The following is a 20,594-nucleotide window of genomic DNA, read 5'->3' on the forward strand; positions in this document are numbered from 1 at the left end:
GCGTATGCGAGATATCCTTGTCGCCAACCGCACGGCCACACTTAGTTGCCCAGCTTCTCAAGTAGCAACCTTGTCCCTTGGTTACCCCCCAATTTCGACTGGCCTTGTTTGGGACGACGAGCCCCCTTCGGCTTTGTTTTGTCGGCCTCGGCCTTTGCCTTTTGATTCGCCGTCTCTTCAACTGCCGCCTTCTCCAGAGTCTTTCTTTCCGAGCGAAGTGTCTTCAAAAGTTCCTGCTTCGAGGTAAAGTCAGGCGCCTCGAGTAGCGCCAACACTGTGAACGAACTAGGCCCAGCCGCCCACTGTACAACATGTTCTTTGATGACAGGATACAGGATGTCGGCAAAGTTGAGCGGCGGATCAATACGCTTGACGGCGCCGGCTTCCTTGTCAAATCTACCGCCAGCAATAAGAGTCCTAAACATCTTGCCACCATGAGGGGTGAGGGAGATGTGAGGCAATGGTAGGACTAAGGCATCCTCCGAGACCACCGGCGTCAAGTCACTAGCCGCAGTTGAGGCAATCGCTTCCAAGACGCTTGTCTTATCGCCTTGTGCAGACAACAAGACATCAGTGACGAACTGGCAGCCAAAGGATGTCTGCACCAGGTCAGAGGGCGACGAAGCAACGGCCGCCAGTAATTGTGCGGACAATGCCGCCACCAGCTCCTTGTGCCGAATTTCGGGGTCCTTTTTGCTTGTCGTCTTTCTGATCTCGTGGATCTCATTCAGGATCTCCAGGTCACTGGCATGGCTGGATGGGAACAGGGATTTGGACTGTCCCTCAAATAGGTAGCAGATGGTTATACGCGCGTTGAGATCATTGGCCAGAAACGGAATGTTGTGCGTATCCTTCTCCTCGCTCTTGCCCAGAATCTCGGGGAAGATAGTCTTGGACGTGAGCACGGTATCGTCAATGAGGTCGTACGCGGCCAGAATGATCATGTGGCCATAAGCATCGCCGCACATGGATTGGAACGCATCCTTGAAGGTCTTGAGGATCTGTTTGCGATCCTTTGCACCTCCGTGCGCCAGCAGCAAGCACACCAGCCTGGCACCCGACTTGGTGAAGGCCATATTTTTGAGCAAGTCGCCGTTATCATCTCCCCGGACGACCTCGCTAAATTCTTTCAGCTCCTCACTCTCGGGCTTCAGGTTCAGGAAGTACTGCAACATGGCATCGTGGAGCATGGTGAAGCCCGTCAACTTCTTCTGTATCAGGCCGTTTGTCATGTCGCAGAGGTACTTCAGCACAATCGCCCTCTTGCTGGGCTCCTTGGCAAGAATCTCAGAAAGATCGGCAGTGGCGTTGGTATTGTCAGGCTGTCTGAACAGGGCGAACTCCGGCCCGTACCACTCGCGCAGCAGATGGGCCTTTTGTTCTTTGGTGGCGACGCCGCGGTAGACATCGTCGAGGATCCAAGAAGCCTCGGAATGGTTGATGAGCTTCCGCACCTTGCCGTAGAACTCGGGAATGATCATATCCCGGGTCTCGGCGTCATTCTGTACAAGAAGCTTCCCGATCAGGAACTTGGCATACCTGCTCTCAGCAAGCTGCGCATAGGTTCCCTGGAGCTCCTTGGCAATCTGCTTCCGCTGGGTCGGGGTGGAGTACTTGATGGCTGTCTGTACGGCACGCACGGCGTCATGCTTTAACACAAAGTCCTTGACGCGCCCTGTGATTATGCCGTACAGCTCGTCAACGAGCTGCTGGCGCTCCTCCTTGGGCACATGGGACTTCCGGCGTAGGCGTTCCCACAGCTTCTTGGTCCGCTGTAGCTCGTCGGCCAGTGGCTTCGCATTCCTGCGTTCCAGAGCTAGTTGCTTCTGCTTTGCGTGCGACTCTTTAGCGCTCAAGCCTAGGGGGTAGCGAATTAGAGGAGGCCGTCATGGAACATGATGCAAGAAGAAAACACGAACCTGTCTCGGCCGTCTTTCCCGAGCCATTGCTAGCCGCCTTGGCCCTTTCTACTTCCTGGACCGCCCTGGCGCGCGGCGGCAGTGAGTCTACCTCTGCGCCGCCGTCGTCTACCGAGTCTGACGAGTCGCTGTCGTCGGAGCTGGCCTTCTTCTTCAAAGGTTCGGTTCTCGCTTTCTTGGCTCGGCTGCCACTGTTGTACTTTTCGCTCGAACCGACTTTTCGTTTCGTGTTTGTGGCGGGCGCAGTCGTTTTTTGTGCCATTGTGCGGTATTGTGAGTTGCACGCTGGTCAAATAGTCTTGATTATTTTTTAGTTGCGATGCTAGCAGTATTTCGCCCAGATGAGATTTCCAGTGGTTTATCCGTATCGACTGATTTTTTTTAGGATGCAAGTCTTAGCATCCTTGTTATCTGCCGGGCGGTGAAGATTAAAGCTTTACAACCCGGCTGCGAACCCGGCCAGCGCCAGGAGATGCCCCTCCTCGCTTACGCCCTGGCCTCAACTTGCTCTCAAAGGTCACCAGCCAAGGCGCAACAGGATCCAGTGTACAATCTAGCTAACAATCTCCTACAACGAGTGCAATATGGGGCGCGAAGACCAAGTCGAAGAACGCGAGGTTCTAGATTCCATTTTTGCGGACGAGATCACAGGTACACACCCATCGATTGATTGGCTCAAGCTTCTCAAGATGGTTGGCTACCACGCAGTTGGACCCGGCCTAATCCAACACTTTGCATATAGACATATCCGAGACCGAGTACAGAATATCAATTCCGCTAGACATTCCGGATGACGAAAATGAGCCGCCTGTCATGCTTCTGACGGTGCGATACCCGGACGAGTACCCAGACAAGGCCCCATTCCTCGAACTTGCGGCGTCCCAGAATGCATCCCCACACCAGTTTCTGAATGTTGCCGATGACAAGGCGCAGTTGCTTCAGGACCTGCAAGCAACTATCGAGGAAAACCTCGGAATGGCCATGGTCTTCACCTTGGTTTCAGCTCTGAAGGACGCCGCGGAGCAGTTGGTGCTGGAGCGCAGGAACGCTGCCATAAGGGCCCACGAAGAGAAGGTCCTAGCAGCCGAGCGCGAAGAGAACAAAAAATTCGACGGGACACCAGTCAATCGCGAGACATTCTTAAAGTGGAGGGAGTCATTTTTGCAGGAGATTGAAGAGGCACGTTTAAGGGAGGAAGAAGAGAAAGCCGCCGAGATGAAGAAGGCCAGGATAAAAGAGCCTGCCAAACTCACGGGGAGGCAACTCTGGGAGCGTGGTCTCGCGACCAACCAAGATGAGGGTGATGAGGACGAAATTCCCACCGAGGATGTACAGAAGCTCACGGTCCAAGATTCCTGAGCAAGAGTCTTAATGGCGACAAGTCCGCCAGAAAGAGGCATGGCTTAATCATGAATCGCTTCCTGATAATTATATGCTCCTTAACCCCCAACAAAACGCGTTTTTCCTTCCTGGACTCCTTTATATGCAGCCATGAATCAAATATGAACCCGCCAACGTCAGATGTTGAGCGCGCGAGGCATGGGGTAATTGCAGGTATTCTATTGCATCTCCGCATCTCCGTCGTCGTCGTCGTCGTCGTCGTCGTCGTCGCCTCCGTCTTCCGTATCTTCCCACGCCGCTTGATCATCGCCTTGATCAGGGGCATCCCCTAGCTCATTATTGATCGATGCAAGTAACTCCTGCGAATGCTCTCTTAACCTCTCATCTTCATACTCTTCAGCGTCGAAAATACGCAGGCACTGGGCAAGCCGCTTCCGCGCTGATTGCCAAATGTCCTCCCAGTCGTCCGAGTCTGAGGCCTGGTTTCCGCTCTTCAGCTTCTCGCCCAGCACATACCTGCCGTAGCCTCCAAGATACCAAGCCTCTACACTTTGATCATCCTCGCTGATTAGACGCTCGGCGACTTCGATTGCCCTCTGCTCCATGCCAACCTCGATCAAGAGCCTGACCAAGCTAACGCGTGTGGGGAAAGCAGGGACGCCAGGGTCCTCAGGCGGAAGGTGAATCCAGAAGTCAAGACTCCTTTTTAGAGCTTCCTGTGCCTCTTTGGTTCGCGACTGCGAGATGCGCACATTGGCTACAGTCTGCCATGTATCGGCTAGCTCAGGGGCGAGCATAGTGGCTTCGGTGATAAGGGCCTCGCACCGTTGCTCGGCATCTTCCTCCCAGCTGAGATCTGTCATGTAGACCTCGGTGACTGCACAGAGAGTATCTGCAAGCTTGCGCCGCTTTTCGGCGATGACCGCCTCCTGCTCGTGGCGTGTCAGGGGCAGCGAGTCGAGCGCGTCGCCCAGCGTCTGAATCTGAGTGCGCAGAACGGCGGCTCCCCGCTCATACCATGAAACGCTATCTTGGCCTCCCTCTTCGCTGAGCTGCGCCAGCCACAGGAATTTGTCGGGGCCGCCGCCGAGCTCCTCGGGGAGCGTGCCGGCCTCGTCAACTTTAGCAGCAGACATGAGGTACTTGCGAGCGCGGTCGATCTCGCCCATCTCGATGTTTATTTGGCCGAGGAGAGTCAATGCCGCGCCAGCTTGCTGCCCCCCATCGCCAATGTGCTCATAGGCGGCGCGTGCAGCTTTTGCCGCCCCTTCAGCGTCGCCCACCTCGAGCATGGCCGTCGCATTGGCGAGCAGTTCTCTTGTATTCACGGCAGCCTTCTTGGCTCGGGCCCGTTCTTTCGCCTTTGCTTTCTGTGCCCTCGGATTGGGCTTCGTGGGTGCCATCTTGGCGGGAGCAGTTGGGCTGCGGTCGTGAGAGGATTGAGGAGATGCTACGCTGGTGCATCCACTTGTAACTTTTTTGTGCTGTCGGAATTTTTGGGTGTATCGTGAGGCTTATCGATAAGGCAGTTGCCCCGCACATTGCAGGGGCCATTGACCGTTACACTTCAGTCACTGACAGAGGACATAAGCAGCTTGATACCTAACTCTAGTAAGGAGCTCAGTTGCCTTGCCCATAATAGAGCCTACTCCAAGTAGTGTTGAAAGCTTCTCCAAACAGACTTGGGAAGTCCCGTCACTGACGATCAAAAGTAGTCGCAGTGTCGAAACAACAAGTGCACAGATTCGCTCCCGCCAGACTGGATTGAGTTGTTCTTAGACTCACTTCATGCTACCCCACACTCCCACTCTGTGCCAAGACCTTATACGGGGGGCGGTAATTAAAGGAGCTGGAAGACTGGGGGGGAAAGAAGCTCAACCGGCTGAATGCCTAATCGATCTTGTTTCAGATGCGCGCCCGCAGGACGCTTTGCTGGGTGTGCGTAAGGCAGGCAGCTGCCCACCCATTTCAGAACAATGTGCGAGGGCTCGCAATCGCAGTAGACGCAGTCCTCGGGCTTACCTGGGGCATTTGCCCTGGGCCTGAGACAAGCTTTGCTCTCTCATCATTGCCGTCTCCTTGTCTTGGCCGTCTTGAATAATCTCGAGAAGGGCGCCTTATTACAGGCGATATAGCCTCGAATAGAGTTAGGGGGATTTCCAGCCCGTCTTGATAGGACAGCACTCTCGACGCCATGGGGTTTACCCGCCTCGCCCTCATCGGCCTACCATGCCTACTTTCGTTATTGGGACAGGCTGAGCTGGCGGCGTCGGCGACGATGACGCCGTCGTTCAAATTCCCAACTTGCGTCGACACGTGCGCCGGGCACTCTGGCTGCCAGACGGACGATTCAAAGTGCATGTGTACGACAGCGAGGTCTTACTTTCTCGAGACTGTGGTAACATGCGTATACTACAACTGCAAGGACGACTTCCCCAAGGTTGACGGCGAATTCTTGAATATCATGACTGCCGGCTGCAAGGGCATCAAGAAGCCCATCCCCGACTCCTCGCTCAAGGCAGCCAAGAGCGTCGTGAGCGTGTTGTCCAAACTCCCCTCCACGACGACAAAAGCCACGCCAACCACCACGCCAAAACCGGCGGCAGCAACTCCAAAAACAACTTCAACACATTCAACGTCAATACAGTCAAAGCCAACACAGTCACCATCAACCCAGTCAACGGCCGTCCAGGATGCTCCCTCCAGCACTTTGGCTTCGGCGCAGGATCAACAGACGTCAGCCGCGCCCGCGGCAGCAACAGACGCCTCGCCGCCTTCGCCTCCGTCGCAGCCGCCCCCAGTCGTGGTCACACCGTCCAGCTCGGAGTCTCCAAGTTCCGCCGCAGACGCGCCCAACCCAGTGCTCACAGACTCGAGCCCCTTTGCGCTTCCAAACTCGTCTGGGCCTCAAGTCGGGGCCATGCTATTCTATGGGATGGGCCTGCCCTTATTATTAGCCGGCGCCTTTACTCTGAGGTGACCCAGCCGCGACAGGAGGACGTAACAGCCTGTGCGGAGCCGGGGCCGGTGTTGCGCGGTGCAGTCGGATGGCTTAACAAACGAGATTTATGACGGGCTGCCAGCGCTTTCTGCTCTGGTTATTGCCTCGAGGACGGAGCCCCTCGGGAGCTAAACGCCGAGCCATGTTTCGGAGAAGGATTAAAGTATTGGCATAATCATGTATTTGCTAATGTGTAGGAAATGATATTCCTGGGGCGGATGAGTACATAATGAAGCCTGGGTACGTTGTAGGAACTATTTGATGGAAACGTGTTAGGGTACGGAGTATGGCGAGGCGATGTCTGTGTAGTTTACATTTTCTATCTCTTTATAGGACATCCCTGGTAGTCCATTTTCACAATACCCATCATGAAGACGGTTTATATATCCAATACTATGCTTCAGAAGTAAAAGTGACGCCAATTATTCCGATAGGTTCGTTGGGTTTAGTAGTGTTTTTATTGAATATCATATAAGTAGGCCTATCCTTTTCACCGGCCCGTAGACCGAGGGATGGCAGGCTTGTCACTCATCGAGCAGGGAAAAAAATAGTACATCACAACCATCCTGCTTTTGTTCCCTCGATTATCTTAGCCATCGAATGCAGGCCACCCATGGCATCCTGACCAGCTCGCAAAGCTAGGTTGGCACTCTGTCCTCTGAATACATGTCGGTGTCTTTATCATGGATCGATAGAACTTCTTCCAGCATTGCTCTGATGCGGCTGATATCTCCTCGACCCCTACCAGTCCTGGGGGTTTTGATCGTTAAAAAGCGCCTCGCCACCAGCTCTGACTCCCCCAGCCTCCCTCCACAAACTCTCGTGAATTCTCGTATGCTTCCACGAGGTCCTCGTTGCTCTCCTGTAGGCTCACGATGTAATCGGCTCTTTCAATGACGTCGCTCGGAATATCATTAATAGCCGCACACAATACCCCAAGGCTGCGCTCGTCTCGACCCTCGAGGAGCTTAAACAGAAACGTGAGTTGGTCCTCTGCATCTTGAGCCTCGGGGTTAAGCCGAACCTCCATGTGGGCAAATGCCACACCGTCCCTGGGCCCTATAAAGCCGTGCTCGAATATTTCGTGGAAGTAGGTACTGACAAGCACCTTTAGATTTTCCATGTCGAGATCAAGGAAATGGATGAGATAAGCTGCAAAGAGGGCGGCGCCGGCTTCCATAGTGGTACCTTTGCCAAACTCGTCAATCAGGAGCAGACTCCGGCGAGTAGCAAATTTCATTGAGAAAGCCGCCTGCTTCAAGTCTACCAAGGAGGTACTTTCATCATCCACGACGGTCTCTCGGGTAGCAATCCGAGTCAAAATCCGATCCGTTATCCCAATCGTAGCTCGTGTAGTAGGTACATAGCTTCCCATATGGGCCAGGTGCACGATGAGGAGACAAGCTCTTGCAACGGATGGTGCCCATCCAGAATATCGATAATGTTCGATGTTGTCATCTCAGGCGCCACCCATCCGTACTTCTCCGCGGCGGAAGCAAGAGAGAGCAGACTATCAAAATCCCCAAAGAGCTCTGAGGCCTAGACTATGGCGTTCTCGTGTTCCAGAACTACTGCCGCAAGTTCTATGGCAACACGGATTTCTTCGTCTATATAATGCCAGTTATTAGAGAACCCAGGACATGTTATGTTACTCTTACCAGCAATTCTTGCAGAGAGATCTCCGTGCTGGAGGTCGAGATTGGCCATAGTAGAAGTCTTGTAGTAAACAAGGTCTTCACTAATGAAGCTTATGTGCCAGGCATCTCCGGCTAGGTCTTGCCCACTATACACGCCTTCCCCGATCTCAGGATTGAACGTTACTGCGACGAGAAATCCTAGCTGTGGAATGACGGTGCAATGGTGGATATGCTCAGTTACCCACTCGGGAACGTCTCTCAGGAGTTCGCCTTTTATTTTAGGAAGGATTTGGCACACGTGGGCAAATTCTCGCCTCAGCTCGTCCAAATTATCACTTGCACCTGTGAGAATCTCAGTGCGGCCTGTCTCCATCGATAGCTTGAAATTGATTGTTTTCAGAATCGTTTCGCCAATGGATAGAAATATTCGAGGGTCGATGCTGCTTCTTATCTACTGCGATCAGCTGCTCCAGTTCCAGACTGTCTCGGTTCGCATTGGTGTAAGTTATACAAAGTTACCTACCTTCGAAATCGAGTCGATATCAGATGATCCCAGGAGCGAAGACACGTATTCTCTGAGCTGAGTGGAGGCCATTGCGAAGCGCAGTAATATCTTCCAATCTCCTGTTTGCAGGGATAACTGGCCTCTCATTCGGTCTACACCCTTTCTCACGTGAAGCAGGAGGGTTTTGGTGTTCTCGATCTTTCTCAGATGCTTTCGTATGCCCCGCAGAGCTTCACGGTTCTCGACACGCAGAAAAGTCGCGATAGCCCTCTGCCGCTCATGTATGAGTTTGACATCTGTACTCGGCCGAAAAAGCATCTGACGCGCTTTGCTTTGCCCTGTGCTGTGCAAGCAAAACCCTGGAGTAGGCCCGAGACTGAGAGACACTCCTTGAGTTTTGGTTGCGAGCGGTTAGAGCATTGTATCTGTGGGTTGGGATGGAGCTCGGATCGTATAATCTGCAGCGATATCAAAGCATCCGCACTCACGAGCATCGTATCTGCAGGCGTGCTCATCTTCGTCGACCTTATCTGAAACGCAAGGGGCCTCTCGGCGTCGGTATCCAGAGATTCTATGGACATACGACGGTTGAGATCGGTCACAACTGCCCTGGCACACCCAATGGAGAGGTGACTCTCGAGGTTGATGGTCTTCGCTAGACGCATGAGTTTGCTGTGATCGGGAGAGCTAACATAGTTTGCCGAGTGCTCCGCTGTTGATTCTACCTCTAAGAAATCTGGAAGGTTCGGGCCAAGATCTACTTTTGCCAATATCACCTTCCCTGCATCATAATCAAATTCCGCAGATCCAAGGTGTCGCAAAATGTGTAACCCTTGCTTATTGTCGGACGCTTCGTCACTTTCAAGCCGCTGTGCGCCTCGCTCAAGAAACTCAACCAGCACACCTGAAGCGTAGGCTAGAACGAGGATGGTTGTCGGTTAGACGCGAAGTAGAATTGTCTCGACAGCCTCGATTCCGCCCATGGATATGTCTTCCTCGATAAACAAGGCTCCTTCGGTGGCTACGTAGTAAGAGCAGCCGACTCTGCCGTCCTTGTTCATGTCGATACCCATACTAAACTCACTGAAAACATCATGATCTTCATTGCTGGACTGTGTGGTATCTGTGTGGATGAGCGTTGACTAATGATCGCGCCCTGGGCTGACATGTCGGAGACTTGTAGGCGAGGGTAGCGTGTTCGAAGGCTAACGGCGAGTGACTGAATGCGGCGCCGTCCGATATAGTGTCCTTGGTCTTGTTCGGACGCGTGTAGTGGATGAAACGATAGAAGACGAGGAACAAGGGTAGTAGTTAGTTGATTGAATAGAATTAGAAGACCTGCTTGAGCGCCGAGAAGAGATAGCGTCTATCTGTTTGCGCTCAGGGGAATTCAAAGGCCGAGAAAAGGCGTGAAACGACGAACGAGTCTGGGAGGTTCTAGCCCCTTCATCAAGAACCCGAGCTCTTCGGGTTTGCGAGGGCGAGCTCAGAGTTGAATAGGTGGAAGTTGATTCAGAGTAGGACTCGTGGGAGGAACTCTGAGGTCGAGAAGAGACCGCAGATTGGCCACTGTACTCGGAATGTAGCAGAGAGGGACTGGAGCTTCCAAACGGATCGGATCGCAAGGCCGACGGCGAGCCCGTGTTGAGATATGATGATGCATAAGAGTATTGGGAGCTCGACAATGGTTTAGCTGGACTTAGGCTTGTTGGAGACAGGAGACGCGACGTGGTGGAATACACACTCTGAGCACTTCCGTTGGCCACCATCGGGGGCGTTTGACCAAGCTGGCGGCCCTCGTGAGACGAGCTGCACCGGTTGAACGAATCCCTAGGTTACTGGGAATACTGGAAGCTAGTTCAATGATCTGTAAAGGTGAAGTAAACGACTAGATGATACCATCAAAGGCTGCTACTCTTGATCGACACAGCCGCTCGACTGCAATGGCCGTACTCAGCAAGGCTCTATTTCTGCGGCTCTATTTCTGCCCGAGCCTGCTTTAGAGAAGATGCCAAATTATGGATAACTGGTAGTACTGCCTGTATCGGACTTGCAAGGAGACCTGAACGCATTGGGAAGGCACAGATCAGATGGTTCATGTTCAAGCTTTTACTCGTAGTGGGAAGGAGCTTCCGGGACGGGACCACGGCCCGCCTACTGAAGCCTGGCAGGGACAAACAAACAGATACGGATGAAACATTCCGTGATTCTGGCACAGCAATACTGGTTTTCTTAAGTTTTATTACGGCCAAGTCCCGTGGCCGCCAGTTTTAGGGAATAATATAATCAGACAGAGCTACCGCAGCTGTTATTGCGTGCTGCTGGTCTTGACCCAGCTGGCAAACTCCTTGCGCTGCTTTCGGATGTCCACAAAGCCAGGCCTTGTCTCTAGGAACTTAAAAGGGTTGCCTACAAAGTCCTTGTTCACCTCTCCGTCGTTGTCCATGAAGCCTTCTTCTCCCTCCCGCTCGATCTTGCCCGCCCAAACACGCCACTGGATTGGTCGCAAAGGCCGGGTCCCGAGAACCAGCCCGAAGAGAATGACGGTAATGGCGATGACAGTCTCGATTGCAATATCCACGGGAAGGGATGCGACAGCCAGCGACGACGAGGTTAGGGTCGCGGTGGCAGCCTTGAACGATTGCAGAGCCGAATGCTCCTGGGCCGAGTAGCAGCTACGATCGAGTGTTAGCTCGAGCCGTCCATGGAAGGGGACGATGAATTGGGTTGCCTACGCATGGCCAAGGAGAACGGCGCCAAACAGGGTAATGGCTTTGGATATCCACGTCATGGTGCACAATGGGCGCGACTGGTCGGCGCGATGTGATAGGCAGAGGGTCGGTTTGCGTTGGCTGAAATACGGTACGTCGTCGTACTTAGAGGGAGCTCACAGCTGGTGGTGGGTTGCCTGGAAATCGGATAAGTGGGCAAGCCGAGCCGCGATGACATTATTATGCGCTAATATAGTATTGTATGCATATAAAAGTCATTAAACACTAAATAAGGTACTGGGTAAATACATACCGTTTCCGCGCGAGTTTACTACGCGACTTAGGAATTACAATAGGCAATCTTGGGTCAAAAGAGGCAAGAAAGAAAATTATTTACATGTTTTTTTTAGATACCTAGTATCTAAAGTAAAGGAGGTAGGTGTAATTACCTTGGTTGCGACGGAGTCTTGCGAGCCAACAGGGGAAGTGCCACGACTCTTTCTCTGGAAGGTGCTATCGAATATACATACATCAGCTTCCCCTAGGCCGTCTTCATGCTTCCTCGTTCACTTTCTTTGTCTATTCCCCTCCCCCCCCCCAAAAATCCAAAACTCCAAAACAAGGGATATGAATAGGAAAGAAGAGATCCTCCGACGCCATTGTTTTTCTCTTAAATCCAACAAGGAGGCCAGCAGACTCGTCATGTCGGGCAGCTCATAGGATGTTCCAGATTTCCAATAAAGAGATGTGGTGTGTCCGCATGTGCTTGCGCATCTGCGTATATGCCCGTGATAGATAAGTAAGATAAATACATGATATCTGGTTCTGGAATATCAATCCTCTTCGGCCTAACTACCTACCCCCCCTCCCACTCACTCTAAGCTCTTCCAGAGACATGCGCGCCCTGGAACCCGCGCACCCGCCCGGTGTGCGTTAGGCTCCTTCTTCAATCATTCGAAGACTCACGTTTCTGAGGCGGAGGGTCTTCCCAGCTCGTGTCCAACTGGGCCGTGTCCGAAAGAGGCTCGATCTCCCAGTCGCCCTTCAACAGCGACGCGTTCTGGTCCATGGGCAGCGTCTCGTCATAGCTCATGAACGGGTCCGAATACTGGCCCCCCTCGGCGTCGTCGTGGCCCGTCGGGAGGTGGGCCGTCTGCCACGACTGTGGAACGGTGCCAAGATCGGTGTCGAAAAGGAGGTTATTGAAGGCGTGCGAGTCCATCAGCGGCGGGTCGTGCAGGGAAGGGTCGATGCGGTGGTGATCAAAGCGGTGCAGCGGCAGCGGCTGCGACGGCGAAAGCGGCAGCAGCAGCGGCTCCGAAGCCGGCGAGTGCCCGTGATACTGGCCGAGGCCGTAGTGCCCGTGCAGCGGCGGGTGCAGCTGGGACGACGGGTGGGTCAGCTGTTGGAATGCGAGGCTTGGGGATGGCGTTTTGTGCATCATGACATCCTCGACTAAGCCGTGGTGGTGTATGCCACTGCGGTGCTGCTGATTGCGGACCTGCGTCTCGTAGTACTGCCCCGGCATGTCGCGGTGGCCGTACGGCGGCGGCATGGATCGGCCCGGGTTGGAGAAGTCAAACGCCGACCTGTTTTGGTGGTGCGAGAGCCCCATGCCGCCGTGGTCGCCTATCGGGTGGTACGGGCCCATGCCGTAGCCCGACTGGGGCCGGAGATAGTCGCCACCCACGCCTTCGTTGGGCGTCTTCGTTGTCGATCGGCCGCGCCCTGTCCGGTTGACCCAGTCAAAGTCTTCGAGGTCCGAATTGTCGCTTTTATGGCCGTCGTCATACTTGGCCTTCTGCGGCTTGGAGGGCGTGAACTTGTAGTCGGGGTGCGCCTTCTGGTGGTTGTCGCGCTCCAGGTCGGCCCACGCCTTGAACTGTTGCCGTACGCTCTCGGGCTCCAGGGGCCAGCTGAGCCCGCACACGCGCGAGACGACCTGGTGGTTGTGCTGCGACGCCCATTCCTTGGCGCGCTGTTGATATGCCTTGCGGTAGAGCATAAAGGCGTTCATGGGCCTCTTGACCCTGCCCGGGTTCTTTCCCGTGTCGACTTCTTGCTGGCGCACTTCGGACGACCGGTGCACATACGTCTCGATGTCGGCGACTGGTATTTGCGATGCCTCGGTCAGCTCGCTCATGGGTCTGTCGAGATTTGGGACATTCTTGGGCGTCTTGGCCCGTTCCTTTTTGGCCTTCTTTTTGGGAGCGGACTTCTCGATGCGACCGCTCCTGGGTGCCAGCACCTTTGATCCGGTTGTGACGTTGCTCCGAGTCGTCATTATGTCCGACCCCCGAGACGGGGTTGGCGGCGACGTTGCCGGGGTGCTATATGGCTGAGCGCCCTCCAAAAATGCCTCTGTCAGTGATTTCTCTCACCCCGTGACCCGCTGTTCTTGCAATAAAACTCACTTCCGGGATGGGACCATAGGGGCTGCTGTCATGAGTATACATGGCGTGGTGGTAGCCCTGCTGTGTTGACGGATTAGCTGATGCAACACTTGCCTAACACGGATAGTGAGTGCCCTACAAGCTGGTCAACCCCTCCACGCTGCTGTTGATACTGCATCGCCGCGTCATATCCCTGGGGACGATGCGCTTGAGGCACTGGCGTCCCGTATCTCGACGTCGGCTGAGATTGGCTCTGCCTGATTTGTAGGCCGTGGACCTCGCGGGGATATGATGTGGCGGCATTGTGTCTTACCAGTTCGTTGAAGCCAGTCGGCAGCTGCTCTAATCTGGGCGAGGCCGGCGACCGCGGCGTGTTGCGGTCCATGCTGGTATGCTCAGCAGGTCGTATGCTCGTCGTTGACTGGTCGTCGTTGACTGGAGGCAGTGCCCTTCGTCGATGAATGTTATTTCGGCCCGTGAGCTGCCAAAGGTTGAAACGACTCTACCGTGCCGCCAGGTTCACCTTCCAGGTGTTTCCTACCGGGGCAAGTTGAATAGAAGCTGCCTCGTCCGTACCACTTTTGGGGCAAGTGTTGAACCACTCAGCACTCCAAGGGGCTTGCTAATATGATGATGTGGAGCGACGTCCTTCTGCTGGCCTTGATCATTCGAGCGAGTAATTTAGCGCGCTGGCCACGAAAGAAGCGACTCCCAGCCCCAATTTGAGGATTTCCAAACCCGAGCAGGCTCCCAAGCGGAAGCGGACCTTCAGTCTTTCTTGGTCTTACGGGCCCGTGAGGCCAACTTCGCGAGCAGCAACGCCCGGCATTCACAAACAAATGGCCGACCAAGCTGTGGGCTGTGCGCGGAAAGCGGTGTTGGGAAGTGCTTGTCTCTCTTCGACGGTGGTTGTGCAGAGGGCGATGACTGATGGGCTTCTCTCTTTGGGAATGCCACTCTATGCGTTCTGGGCGGGACGCTGCGTCTCGATGAGGTCCCAACAAGGCCGTTGGATCAAAGTCACTTGATGCCGGCTCTGTCCACGGGCACGCTCTCCCACTGGGACTCCCTGGTGGTTAGCTCGGGTGCCTCAAGCCAGGGGCTTTTTTTTCTTCGCGTGGACAGTACCGTGCATTCCTATGGCGATGCTATAGCGGTCTCTCTCCTTTCTTTGTCCGGGTGGTCCAGGACAGGGCATGGGTCAGTAGTGTGGGCTGCGGCTTGACAGGTTGCGCTCTCTGGCGGCCTGAATGAAGGAGCTGGACAGCCTTTGTCTCGTGGAGATTCTTGGTGGCATAAGATATGGGAAAGAAAGAGGATGGGGCATGGCCCTGTATTTGTACTCTCTTTATGGGCGGCTTCTCCTGCCGCGGTGTGGTTGTGAAGTTGTCTGCCACCCAGAGGATTGCCGCATTCGGAAGCATCCCAGGACATCCAGTCCGGCGGGAACACGCCTTGGGCAGCAGGCATGGAACATGGGCTCTCTGGTTGAGGGCAGAAGGCCATTTGGACGAGGAGCTAGCACCAAAAACCTGGGGCCGGAGCATGGACCGACATGGCCCCTGGGCCGTGGTCGTTGCCCAGGCCATGATACGCCCTGCTCCTCCTATCTTGGCTCGGGTGCACATCCAGTAGCTGTCGGGACAGAACAGTACGAAAAACGAGGCTGCTGCGGCAGCGTCAATTTTGGCGCGCTCCAGCAGGAGAAAGACATGGATGGTGCATATATATCATCCATGACTCTGATGCAGCCCAGAGCAATCTTGTCCCCATCCCATCCCCTCATCCATCACCTTTCTGCCTCAACCGCCAACCCCCCCCCTTGTGCTCCTCCACCTGTTCGTGCAGAGATCCGAACTGTGCGGCTATCCCGTCTTCTCGAATAATGGCACAGGCTGGATTGAGAGGCGGATCCAAAGTGCAAATGTGTCGCAGATTCAAGGTACCACCGAGTGTTGGCTGGAATGTGGCCGGCAAGTCCCGGAAACGGTCTCGCGAGCTGGCATCCGGCCGGTGCTGGCTGACTACCCAAGGTACCTACATACCTTCCTCGGACACCTCAGGCACCTTGCCTATTAAAAGTATCTTCCCTACCTTGGTTAGCTCACTTGGAGACGGCTTGCGTTCCTTTGATGACCGCGAGACCGGGGACCCAATCCGGACCACCGTATCTCTCATACCCCTTCACCCCTTCTTGTCTTCCTGTGCTAACCACATGACTTTTGGGTGATGCGCACGCGAGTAGGAGAGACTGGCGGGAGCTATCCGGGCGGCAGGCGTTAGGCGTGTGTGTGTGTGGTGTGTAAGTTCTCTCTATCGCTGTCGTTGACATCGGCGTCGGGGGTAGTCAGGCAGCCAAGGGGGAAAGGCACTAACTAGCCCACCCCCATTGGCAGATTGCTTAGCCGCATCACGCACGCGGCCGCCGTGACAACATCTAGTTGGTGTTGTATCCCTGCAGGTCGCTTCGGGTAGCTGCATTAGCCTGCGACTGTTTGAACCTCTTTCGTTGCCTACTTGGGGAGGTAAGGGGCCCTCCTTGGACCGCCTGGGTTGAAGGGGAGACACTAGTTTATTGCTGCCCGTGCAGCTGAGCAAGGCCAGGCACAGACGACAGTCCATGGTCATTGCATATCTAAATATTAGGAAGCTGCAAATCTGCAAGGCACCAAGTGTCGAGAAGTTGCAAGCTGGGGCATCTGGAAACTGGTCTGCACTGCCACGACGTACTCACTGCTTGGGCATCGGGATTAGATAACGTGGCTGGATACGTCCAATCTCAGTCCTTTCCGATGTTCCGTGTAGATCTTCATGCTGCATGTTTCCTTGCCAAACATGTCTTAAGCGTAGACCACCGGTTCGTACCAGCTGTCAGGTCCGGTGCTGTGACACCTCACTTGTCAGATTCTCTAGATGACCACTGTTGTTTCTGGATTGAGAATCACCGCAACTTTGATGGGCCGAGCATTTATCTAGAAAAGGTGCCGACGGCGAATTGAAAACAATCTCCCTCTGTTACTCTTGTTGCCGCTCCAAATAACAGATATACTAAGCATATACTTCGGGGTTAATTAGGTATGTAGAAACTAAAAGGGGCTGGTTCAAGGTCAAAAGGAATACAAGTTGCATCCATGACGGCTCAACGTCCCCCAGTTGTCACATAATGCGCGGGCATTGACTATCAAGCTGGCCTGTGTAGATATGTAGGTAGGGATACATGCGTGCTGCTGAAATACCTACTTACGCTGTATTTTCTCTACCTGGAAACCTGCTTATCCATACATAAATGAATCTACCGGAATCTAGCCTCCCTGTTTGCCATAATATTTGTGTATGTTTCCTATTAACGCCTTTAATGACTTTGTGGGAAAATATAAAGCCATTATTCCGCCTCTAGCCTTACCAATGGACCCCTATGACCAGAGAGAAAAAGGCCGCCTCAACTGAATCCAGCTCCCCGACAACAAACAAGCGAGGAGCACAATGCCAATGTTGACTAGCCGAGCAACTTAGTAACCAACAGAGGGTATACCTTTAGGAAAGACTCGTGTTTTCCCTGCTCTGTTTCCTCTGAGACAACGCCGTGCCGCTTATGAGGATGTAGACTGAACTAGATTTTGTGGTTGGGCGACTCGCGCGTCTTGCTGTGGCGAGGCTGCCTTGACTGGAGGTGTCAAGATTTGCTGCTGCGGAGAGGGCGATAGCGCCGCCGCAGGAGGGAAAACAACAGCCGAAGAATGGGGCGCTGCCCGAGCAGCACTGAAACTGTTGCTATTGCTGTTGCTCTGAGATGGCGCTATAGCTGGGGATTGCTTGGTGGGAGACAAGCCACCCCGAGAGGGTGGCAATGGCGAGGGTCGCTCGTCCAATCTGCGCTCGGACTCGGAAAAGGACTGGACTGGCGTCAGTTGTGGCAAAACTATTGGCCCAGAGGGCGTGCTATTGACATATCTTGCCCCGAACTCTCTGGGGGCAGACGGAGATTCCTTTGTTGCGACAGCGGATCGGTGTTGTGGTTGCTTTGATGGTGATGGATTGTTGCCGTTTCCGGTAAGGCTAGGCGGAGTCTTGTCCCGTACGTGAGTTTGATTACTGTGCCCAAGGACGGGAGCCGGGGTCGAGTGGTTGAATAATGTGTCGTAAGCCTTTGTCTTATCATCCGACTGTGTTGGGGGGGATAGATTCGGGTGTGGCAACGAGAAGGCGTTACTATCATATCTGTTTGGTGGCAACTTGGCTAGGGCAGTCTCGAGAGCACCCCCACTAGAGCCGTTCATGTTGCGCGGTCCAACTTGAGGTCCCAGGCCAGTCGAAGTGTCCCGAGTGACAGCGCTGGCGACAGCGCCAGAGGTTTCAGTCCCGTTTGGTCGAGGCTGGCCCGACGGAGGTTTGGGCTCGAGCTCGACGAAGAGCTTTGCTCGGGCAGGTTGTGGAGAGGCGCTCTTTTCCACCGAATCTTGCACGGGCGAACGGGGCGGTGACGACGACGACGATCCCGGACGATTGACCTTAATCTTTATGATCCTCGGTCGCTGTTCTTTCTCGGCCTGCCCACGACAATGACAGGATTCGCATACGAAGTGGAAGTCATCCTGGTCAGCCTCGGCTTCATCGATACCAAGGCACTTACTATGCTGCCAGACGTTGCACTTTTCGCAAGCAACGCTATGCGAACCGTCGTCGATCTGACCGTATACACCGCAAGCGCAGTCGAAAATCCAGTCGTCCTCTTCCTCCTCAATCTCCTTGAGTGCCTGCTTGTTCTTCTCGATTTCGGCCAGCCGACGCCGCTCTGACATGCGCCCGGGTCCGGTGATCGTTGACCTGCTGTCCTCGGACAGTTGGGCGAGCTCCTCTTCGTGTTGCAAACGGCGGGCTTCTCGCTCCTTCAGTCGTTTCGCCCTTGACATCAAACGACTCTCCCTCTCGTGCTCCATCTTAGCCCGCGCCAGGTCTTCCTTCCGCTTCGCTGCCTCTTCTTCGCGTCTCTTCCGTTCCTCTTCGCGGCTCTGTTCCTCAAACTTCTGTTGCTCGGCTTTGCCAGCGATGCGGCTGGACCGCTTGGCATGTGCCAACTTCTCCAGGTTTAGCAGCTCCTTTTCCCGCTGAATCTGCTTTCTCTTCCGCGACTCCTCCTGCTTTTCTAAAATCGGTACAAGATGGTCACGAATCTGGTCTCGCAGCACCTTCTCGTTGCTGTCTCTTGTCGTCTGAACCGTAGATAGAAACCCGCGCACTTCGTCTAGGGTTACTGCCACACACTCCCATTTCATGCCTCCGAGACCGTCGTCTTCTGTCACGGTCGCTGTGTCGATTTTGGGGGTTTCATCGCCGTCCTCGTCAGTGTTGTCTTCGGCAGCGGCCGCAGCCGAGACACGCCGCCTCTTGCTTGCTCGACTGTGCGCCTTGCCCTTTTTTTGTCCCTTTTTGGGTGTAGGAGGCGGCGGCGCTTCTGTCTGGCGATATATGCGGTTGTCATCTAGGACGAAGTAAGTGCGGTCTTCATGGTCCCACCCGTAAGGCTCGATTCTCTACACTGAGGTCAGTATCACATTATGCGCAAACATATTTCCCTTGCTTGTAAGAAAACGCACCCAGTTTGTCTGATCCATGTCCTTTTGCTCCTCCGTTTTCTCTCGCAGTCGTTCCGGGCTCATCATGATGAACTGCGTCATTTGTTGCAGCACCCGAACCTATATGCCATCTTGTCAGCAATAATTTGGTATCGAGTTGCTCCCGGGGGACCCCCGGAGAGTCCGCTCACGTACCTTGGTGAAAACATCAAAATCGGCGAATCTAGCCGCCGTCTCCTCAGTGCCGAATGGGTTTTTCTCAGGGGCCTTGCTAATGTACTGCCGTCTCGTATACTCGTCGAAAAGCTCGTGGCTTTAAAATGTTAGCTGGAACATGATACCAGAGGAACAGGAAAGGGCCTACGTCAAACCGCGGTAAGACGAGAGAAACTTGAGAAACCCGAGACCAATGTTTTGCAGGGCCATCGATCCCGGCTTGAGGCATTCTGCTTCCAGGTCCTATTGGGCTCACTAAGTTAGCAGGTTACTTCGGCCTAGGCTCAGCGCGCATCGTAACGCAGGTAAGGACTTCGGCGGGGACCCACCTCGATGTCAAGATTGTCGTCGAGCTTCAGCGCCTTGCCAAAGAGCAAGATAAACTGGAAGAGATTGGCAAACTGCCACATGTTCCTGATGCGTTGCAGCATGGACGGTGGCTCTGGATGTTGAACATTCTCTGAGTCGGCGTCGGGCAACGCTCGCTTTCGCGTCGCCGGCATCGTGGGGTTTTTGTGTGCTCGTGTTCGGATTTGTGTGACTGTCGATGCGGCGGCGGGTGCGACGCGCTCAGAGCTGGCCGAGGGTCCGGATTGATGAGATATTTAGGCAGTCGCTCATTGAGTGTAGTGAAAATGCTGATCTAAACAAGGGGATTGTCGATGTTTGGTTTGATTCTGTTGGCGGCGGTCGCTCAGAGGAAATTGACGTGGCTCTGGGGATTCGCGCGCATCACTGGCAGCTAAAGTGCAAGGTCGCGGCGGCGAGCGGTCGAGGAGACGCGACTGGGTACGTACCGGGCCTGATCTGGAATTTTAGGCGGCTTAGTCATGCATTTCAGTCAAAGGGGGGTTTTCAGCGCTAGGTGCCTTTCAGCCAATCAATCCGCCTCACTTCCCCCACTATCTTCAGCAGTCAGAAGCCACCAAGCAAGTCTCATTGTTAAAGGACGCCGAATACCGTGATAAGTTTCAATTGTACTCGTACATACGCGGCACAAGATGTAACATCATCTAAAGCTGATCGATGACGTGAGTACTTGCTTTATCTTGCTTTGTGAAGCTATTGGGGAAAGACACTGGGTTTAGTTAATTGTCAGGGGTATTGCTAGGTTTTTACCCACAGACTGATAATATTTGGTTGATACCTTACTTACTCTGTCTTGTCTGTAGAATATTGTGAGATTAAATGTCCAAACACGCTCGCTGAGATGCATCCATCACGAAGGAACAGAGAGACAGAGCTAACGGATGAAATCTAGGTTGATACCTCAGGCAGACAATGCAACAGTCTTGGCA

The 20,594-nt window shown here is 54.0% G+C and overlaps 9 protein-coding genes across 9 annotated transcripts; 3 read left to right on the plus strand and 6 right to left on the minus strand.

Annotated features, from left to right (window-relative positions):
* Positions 1-41: 41 nt before the first annotated feature.
* B0T26DRAFT_669770 (armadillo-type protein) lies at positions 42-2,181 on the minus strand (the record flags this gene model as incomplete). Its single annotated transcript, XM_060439102.1, has 2 exons — positions 42-1,858; positions 1,920-2,181. 2 exons carry the CDS (start codon positions 2,179-2,181, stop codon positions 42-44), a joined length of 2,079 nt encoding a protein of 692 aa, XP_060302232.1.
* A 322-nt stretch (positions 2,182-2,503) lies between these two features.
* On the plus strand, positions 2,504-3,278 carry B0T26DRAFT_631536 (ubiquitin-conjugating enzyme/RWD-like protein; the record flags this gene model as incomplete). Its single annotated transcript, XM_060436358.1, has 2 exons — positions 2,504-2,570; positions 2,662-3,278. The coding sequence occupies 2 exons, from the start codon at positions 2,504-2,506 to the stop codon at positions 3,276-3,278; spliced, it is 684 nt and encodes a 227-aa protein (XP_060302233.1).
* A 200-nt stretch (positions 3,279-3,478) lies between these two features.
* Positions 3,479-4,663, minus strand: B0T26DRAFT_669772 (uncharacterized protein; the record flags this gene model as incomplete). Its single annotated transcript, XM_060439103.1, has 1 exon — positions 3,479-4,663. The coding sequence occupies one exon, from the start codon at positions 4,661-4,663 to the stop codon at positions 3,479-3,481; it is 1,185 nt and encodes a 394-aa protein (XP_060302234.1).
* A 791-nt stretch (positions 4,664-5,454) lies between these two features.
* B0T26DRAFT_669773 (uncharacterized protein) lies at positions 5,455-6,240 on the plus strand (the record flags this gene model as incomplete). The annotated part of the gene is made up of 2 exons (XM_060439104.1): positions 5,455-5,793; positions 5,908-6,240. 2 exons carry the CDS (start codon positions 5,455-5,457, stop codon positions 6,238-6,240), a joined length of 672 nt encoding a protein of 223 aa, XP_060302235.1.
* A 576-nt stretch (positions 6,241-6,816) lies between these two features.
* Positions 6,817-9,597, minus strand: B0T26DRAFT_808167 (muts domain V-domain-containing protein; the record flags this gene model as incomplete). The annotated part of the gene is made up of 9 exons (XM_060447243.1): positions 9,348-9,597; positions 8,892-9,293; positions 8,789-8,861; positions 8,422-8,741; positions 7,920-8,349; positions 7,831-7,868; positions 7,742-7,800; positions 7,080-7,667; positions 6,817-6,919 (listed from the first exon to the last, which is right to left on the minus strand). The coding sequence occupies exons 1-9, from the start codon at positions 9,474-9,476 to the stop codon at positions 6,817-6,819; spliced, it is 2,142 nt and encodes a 713-aa protein (XP_060302236.1). The 5' UTR covers positions 9,477-9,597.
* Positions 9,598-10,610: 1,013 nt separating this feature from the next.
* Positions 10,611-11,302, minus strand: B0T26DRAFT_683851 (magnesium transporter). The gene is made up of 2 exons (XM_060440824.1): positions 11,139-11,302; positions 10,611-11,078 (listed from the first exon to the last, which is right to left on the minus strand). Exons 1-2 carry the CDS (start codon positions 11,192-11,194, stop codon positions 10,712-10,714), a joined length of 423 nt encoding a protein of 140 aa, XP_060302237.1. The 5' UTR covers positions 11,195-11,302; the 3' UTR covers positions 10,611-10,711.
* Positions 11,303-12,060: 758 nt separating this feature from the next.
* B0T26DRAFT_736306 (uncharacterized protein) lies at positions 12,061-13,892 on the minus strand (the record flags this gene model as incomplete). Its single annotated transcript, XM_060443316.1, has 2 exons — positions 12,061-13,452; positions 13,716-13,892. The coding sequence occupies 2 exons, from the start codon at positions 13,890-13,892 to the stop codon at positions 12,061-12,063; spliced, it is 1,569 nt and encodes a 522-aa protein (XP_060302238.1).
* Positions 13,893-14,646: 754 nt separating this feature from the next.
* On the plus strand, positions 14,647-15,642 carry B0T26DRAFT_14202 (uncharacterized protein). The gene is made up of 2 exons (XM_060433407.1): positions 14,647-15,540; positions 15,611-15,642. The coding sequence occupies exon 1, from the start codon at positions 14,758-14,760 to the stop codon at positions 15,391-15,393; it is 636 nt and encodes a 211-aa protein (XP_060302239.1). The 5' UTR covers positions 14,647-14,757; the 3' UTR covers positions 15,394-15,540; positions 15,611-15,642.
* Positions 15,643-16,675: 1,033 nt separating this feature from the next.
* B0T26DRAFT_842495 (uncharacterized protein) lies at positions 16,676-20,054 on the minus strand. The gene is made up of 5 exons (XM_060447563.1): positions 19,626-20,054; positions 19,445-19,539; positions 19,276-19,393; positions 19,102-19,200; positions 16,676-19,038 (listed from the first exon to the last, which is right to left on the minus strand). Exons 1-5 carry the CDS (start codon positions 19,797-19,799, stop codon positions 17,098-17,100), a joined length of 2,427 nt encoding a protein of 808 aa, XP_060302240.1. The 5' UTR covers positions 19,800-20,054; the 3' UTR covers positions 16,676-17,097.
* Positions 20,055-20,594: the final 540 nt, after the last annotated feature.

This window comes from Lasiosphaeria miniovina, assembly GCF_030549165.1.
Source record: "Lasiosphaeria miniovina strain SMH2392-1A chromosome Unknown B0T26scaffold_1, whole genome shotgun sequence".
Classification (NCBI taxonomy): domain Eukaryota; kingdom Fungi; phylum Ascomycota; class Sordariomycetes; order Sordariales; family Lasiosphaeriaceae; genus Lasiosphaeria; species Lasiosphaeria miniovina.

Bases quoted from the DNA above. Each gene is read 5' to 3' on its own strand.
- B0T26DRAFT_683851 (XM_060440824.1), bottom strand. From the start codon at position 11,194: ATGACGTGGATATCCAAAGCCATTACCCTGTTTGGCGCCGTTCTCCTT. The intron at 11,079-11,138 runs GTAGGCAACCCA...ACTCGATCGTAG, and splicing joins GCCGTTCTCCTTGGCCATGC to CTGCTACTCGGCCCAGGAGC.
- B0T26DRAFT_14202 (XM_060433407.1), top strand. From the start codon at position 14,758: ATGAAGGAGCTGGACAGCCTTTGTCTCGTGGAGATTCTTGGTGGCATA.
- B0T26DRAFT_842495 (XM_060447563.1), bottom strand. From the start codon at position 19,799: ATGCCGGCGACGCGAAAGCGAGCGTTGCCCGACGCCGACTCAGAGAAT. The intron at 19,540-19,625 runs GTGGGTCCCCGC...TGAGCCCAATAG, and splicing joins ACGACAATCTTGACATCGAG to GACCTGGAAGCAGAATGCCT. The intron at 19,201-19,275 runs GTACGTGAGCGG...GATGGCATATAG, and splicing joins ATTTTGATGTTTTCACCAAG to GTTCGGGTGCTGCAACAAAT.